We start from the raw sequence: 5,847 nt of genomic DNA, 5'->3' as shown, positions 1-5,847 counted from the left end.
AAGAAAGAAAAAAGAAAAATAACTTCGTCCAGCAAAGTGTCTTTTTGCTGTTAGTGCTGAATTTAAGGGATAGACTTAAAAAGTACTTAGCATTTCTATAGATGTGTTTGGTGTTCAGCCACTTGCATTTATTTGCTTATTAGTTATCAGTGGAGAAGTCCGGTTGTTCTTTATAAGGTAAGTGTAGTGATTGTAGGCAGCTCATAGGAAAATAGTTTATCCTATATTTCTAGGGAGGTATGCTTGCACTTAGGTATCAACTGCATCTTGCGGTATAGGATTTTACTGAAGATGGAAAAGGAATAGATGCCCAGCTGTACAGGAAAGGATCAGAGTGATTTTCCTAATTATGCATTCAATAATTTGAATTCACTACCCCCAGAATCCATTCCAGGGTACCTTGCTTCTAAGTCAGATGAGGTATTTCAGGTATTTGACTTCCATCTTCTGGATTTCTTCTGATTGTGGTTGAACCACTTAGGGTAAACTCTGAGAGTTGGAACCCATAATAGTACCAATTGATTTTGATGGATGCTGTCCCTATCTACTGCTGCAATCATCCTTGAGTGCTTGGTCAAGTTGACATTCACATTACTGAGCATTCTTCTGTACTCTCCTTCAGAAAGTTAATGGAGGTCTTTATTTCTGGATGTTCCTGAAAGAAACTCTACATTCATTTCTCCTGTGGCCTCTCCTACATTTAATTTCCCTTAATTATACCTCTTAATACTTAGAGAAGGGTTTGTGTGAGCAAGAAACAAAGTTTAAAAAAGTAAACAAAACCCAGTAACATACTGTAGTGTATGGCTAGACTTTATGATTCATTTTTCTATTGGATGGATTTAATATTATAAGTATTGAGAGCAGGGGGAAATAATTTATATTTCCATATTGATGACCTTGATTGCTTCAATATATTGTATACTAGGGAAAATGTTTAATTTGACTGATGGTATTTTGGTTGTGGCAGTTTTCTAATTTTAAGGAATGACTTCCTCAAAAACTTCTTTCTATGCGCCAAATTTTTAACAGAAATCCGAAGTTCCCTTAATCAAATTACAAATGCCCTTTTAAAAAGTGCACTACTATAATTCATCCTTTAAGATAGTGTTTGACCTGCCATTTTCTTGGGAGATACACAAAATTGTATTAAACATCTCATCCATTGTCAGGAAAAGCAAACTTACGGTGTCTGCTTTTGATGGTATCAATTTAATTTAAAAGGACAGAGTTTCCACGTGGTTTTAGTAGGTTATACTCAGTTTGAATTTTCAGTTAGCTACTATAGTTATTAAAATAATTATTTTGCATAGTATTACATACATATAGCCATAGCACTTTCATGGGTATTAACCCCTTCTAATTGTTTCTTAATGAAATGTTTCGTTGAGCTGAGGATGTTTGTGAACCCTTGTAATCCTAGCATTTGGTAGAGGCAGGAAGATGAGGAGTTGGAGGCCAGCCTGTACTACATGGAAACCCATCTCAAGAGTAAAATCAAAATAAACAAAAAATTAAAAAGACAGGTTTTTAAATATATGATAAAATTTCTTTTAACTCAAGATGAGGGGAGAAAAAAAAAGCCCCCTTTGTTTCTGAGCACAGCTTCTGACTGTTAAGACATATGCCAGATGCTTTCCTTGACACAGAACAGTGAGTGTCCCTGTTGATAATTGACTGTGTATGGCTAACACCATCTCTGGCTTTACTAGCCATAAATATTTATTTCTGTGAAAACCGTTTTTCCCTATGTACTGACACTAACCAGATAAGAGCTTGACTCTTTTCTCTTTTTCATTTTCTATGTTACTGTCTTTGAAATTTATGCTTTTCCAAGCAAATTAAATGTTTGTATATATTTTTCAGGGGGAAACTGTCTCCCTTTAGCACACAAATTACTGCCCATTACTGAAGATTAATTAATTTACATAAATTGTGCAGCTGAGAAACACTGAAATTGTATAAAAAACAAGTATTCAAAATCTACACCTACCAAATTTTTATTCCAATTTTCAGAGTATCTTCTTTTATTTTTAGATGAATCTACGTTCTGTATTTACTGTAGAGCAACAAAGGATTTTACAGCGTTATTATGAAAATGGAATGACAAATCAAAGTAAAAATTGCTTTCAGCTCATATTACAGTGTGCACAGGAGACTAAGCTGGACTTCAGTGTAGTCAGGGTAAGTATTGAGGTCTTACACTTGAATTTATAGCTTTTTATTACAAATGATATTTGCTTAGTATAAGAAAAAAATATTCAGGGTATGAAGTCCTAACTTTATACACAGCTTCATTTCCCTGATATAAAAATACTATTTTGATAAAAAGAGAAACCCACCTAGTATCTATTTATTTTTATAAATACCTTGAAAATACTAAAACCCTTGCATTATGAACATATCTTTTATATAAATCTTTGAACTAATAAATACCATTAACATGATTAGTGAAACAGAAATTTTCTGAAGCAATTACAGTTACCTAGCTTTTTTGTTGTTGTATTTATAATTTTTCCTCAGACAGATAGGATTTGAGAGTTTATCTTTTTAGGAAAGTACAATTGGTTTTATGGATATATTTTCTTTCTAAGTAACATGTATATATTTAATGGTTAGCAAGTATGAGACGGGGAATTCCAAAGGAAGAAATTATTGCAACCATTCTTATTCTGTGTAAAAATAAAATCAGAGCTACTCCACATTCCCAAGCAGCAATGAGGTAATAGAGAAGAGGCAAGTGATAAATCTAACAGAGCTAGTGACTTATTTTATTGGCTGCATCGGTCCTTTCATGTTTATTTAAACATTCTACAAATCTTTTTGGTGTGGCACCCTACTGATTCAAAGATTAACAACTTCCCTGTATGTGACATTCACTAGGCTAATTTTGGGAAAAGAGGGGTATATGTTTTTCAAGTTTATCTTGCTGTACAATTGTACCTTCAAAGACACTCTTTAGATAGTGCAGTTTCAAATTTATTTCTTAAGAACTTAAGAATTTATTCACTTTCAAATAGGAGATTATGCCATGAATTATAGGGAAAGTATTCTTATTGTCTAAATCAACTTTCAGATTTACATTTCTATAAAAACTAGAAAGATCTCCTTTTGGTAGCTCTAACTGAACCATTTAAATTAAAAATAATAAAATATTTCAAGTTGAGGAGAGTGTACTATATACAAATAAACTTTTTCCAACTGCTATTTCCTTGGCCTTTCCCCCTTTGTCTCATCATGGCTTTGAAGTAAATCACCTTCCCAGGCAGCTAAAATGTGGACCATCTTTTATATTTCAAATTTATTATTGAATTCTTCCCCTTATAACTAATACTATTACATTTGAATATAGAAATATATTTTTACCGCTCATGGAGTGAAAATCTAAAACAATGATAGTAATAGATTTCAATTATTAGAATGCAGTATTGTGACTATAATATTCTATAGATATAAGGACTTGTGTAAAACAATCAGTTTTCTTCCTTCCAGGAAATCATCAGTGGTACACAAAGTCAGTATTTCAAATCTATATCCCAACATAATATTCATTCTTTTTCTGCTCAGACAAAGGCTCACAAGAGAAGTTTATTCATTTTTAAATCTACAGTCTCCCCCATCTTTTGCTGTTTATATATCCCACTTGAGAGAAATCTTTTTTATTTTTATTATGTTACTGTTTTTCTGAAGAATTTTAAGTATTATATTAAGTATTTACTCTGCATATGAAGTGAACTTACAAGGCTGACTAAAACATCCACGTAAAAATAATCACTATTAAATAAATAGATTCTTAAAGAACACTGAGATATAGAAAAAGGTAAAGTGACTTAAAACACAAAAGTATGAAAATGCTATAGTGAAACCCATTCTTTTGTGTGATAACCCCTCAAAACTGAAGAAAAAAATGATCTGACATTAAGTAGTGATAATGATTATAAAATGCTGATGATATTAAATTCTCTGTACTGAGAAAAGAAATTTCGAGGTAGTAAATTTAAAAGACAGAGCTGCAAGAGTATTTTATGACCCCCAAATATTGGCAATTCAAATATTTTCCTTTCTATCTAGAGTCTGCTTGCTAGATCATCACCTTTAATTCTCATTATCCTAATTTGTCTGACATGTTTTTCATTTTCCTTTTGATGAATGAGGCATTTACAAGGAGTGGATATTTGTATCTGATAAGCATTGCTACGTTTTAGATCTTATATCTGAGCAGCTTTAGGTAAGGTTTGATTTTTGTAGCCCTCAATGAATTTTCTTTATTTACAACATTTTAGGTAGAAGTATTTCTCAAGTACATATTTTTGTTCTTTTCTTTGATAGGAAAGTTGGAAAATAATTATACTCTTAGTTTTTTGTAGTGATTTCTTATTAAGAGTTTATTAGCATATGTCAATTATACTTGATGAATTTCATTATGTTGTTTCTATGATCCCCCTTCTGGATCAAGAGTGTTGTAATTTTTTTAAACACTCTATGGCTTATTCAGTGCACTGTTGAGCTGGGTGTAGTGGTGCATACCCAGAACTGCAGCATAGGGGAGGCAGAGGTAGGAGAGTCCCTACAAGTTCAAGACCTATCTGTCCATGTAGCTCAACCCTGTGTCAATAAAGAAGCTGTACAAAAAGTATTAACTTTGAAGATTTAAGAAAACAGGTATTGCCATACAAAAGCATTAAATTCCAACGTTTTACAAAATATGAAATCTGCAGAAAAATACCCTCCACAAAAATAAACAAGTCTTTAAGGTTGTTTGGATATTCTAAGTGTTTGTAAACCAGACAAGTGTGAATTTGATTATATTAGTAAGATGATTGATTAAAATGTTAATATACAGTAATATAGTCATAGTTCTTTCTTCTTTCTCCTCCCTCCATGTCCTCCCATCTATGCCTCCCCGTTCTCCTTCAAAATCATGGATTCTTTTTGCACTTGTTATTGCATGCATATAATTATGTATATGCATATATATTCCTGACTGTATCCTGTCCAGTCCGTATAATTTTACTTGTATGTATGTTTCTAGAAGTCTGGCACTGGACAATCAATTTGTGTGTTCTTCCCTCGGGAAGACTACCTCTCCTGCTTTCTTGTTTAATCAGTTGCCTATAATTCTTTTTATACCATTGAGACCTAGTATTTTTTAAAATAAGCACTCTAAAATCAGGTGTGCTTGGAGGCACACCTGTAATCCTAGCACTTGGGAAAAAAAAGCAGGGAGGACTCAGGAAATCCAGGTCACCTGTGGATACATAACATGTTGAGACCATCCTGGCCAGCATGAGAGCCGGTCTCAAAAAACATAAGCATTAAGTGTACAATGAGAATTCTTCAGGACTAAAATACAAACCTTACTACTAATATTAGGTGATTTTTTTTTATTCTGAGATTATAATGCTCCCACAAAATTTACCCCAAATATTTTATTTAACCAACTTTGAAACATTTTTCTTGTCTGTACTAACAGTTTTATTTAAATCACCAGTTTGAAGCAGCACGGCATAGTTATATACACCTGTGACTTTAACATATGGAAAATGGAAACAGGTTATTTAGAGATTTGTGCATTATAATAAATTCAAGGAGAGCTGGGCAGTCGTGATGCATGCCTTTAATCCCAGCACTTGGGAGGCAGAGGCAGGCAGATTTCGAGGCCAGCCTGGTCTACAGAGTGAGTTCCAGGACAGCCAAGACTACACAGAGAAACCCTGTCTCAAAAACAAACAAACAAACAAAAAACAAAAAGAAAACAATTCAAGGACAATCTGGTTACATGATACCCTGTCTTTTTTTTTCTTTTTTCTTTTCTTTTTTTTATTATTATTTTTTTTATTAGATATT

At 32.8% G+C, this 5,847-nt stretch overlaps 1 protein-coding gene across 1 annotated transcript in view; it reads left to right on the top strand.

Annotated features, from left to right (window-relative positions):
* The window catches only part of Hdx (highly divergent homeobox), a 108,705-nt gene that overhangs the window by 20,991 nt on the left and 81,867 nt on the right, over nucleotides 1-5,847 (top strand). Inside the window, exon 2 of the mRNA XM_031372501.1 lies at nucleotides 2,038-2,184. Within this exon, the coding sequence (XP_031228361.1) occupies nucleotides 2,038-2,184 (147 nt within the window). The remainder of the gene's footprint in view (nucleotides 1-2,037; nucleotides 2,185-5,847) is intronic.

Source organism: Mastomys coucha, chromosome X (genome assembly GCF_008632895.1).
Source record: "Mastomys coucha isolate ucsf_1 chromosome X, UCSF_Mcou_1, whole genome shotgun sequence".
Lineage (NCBI taxonomy): Eukaryota > Metazoa > Chordata > Mammalia > Rodentia > Muridae > Mastomys > Mastomys coucha.
Note: the sequence above shows the minus strand (reverse complement) of the source record. Positions and strands in the feature narration are given on the sequence as shown.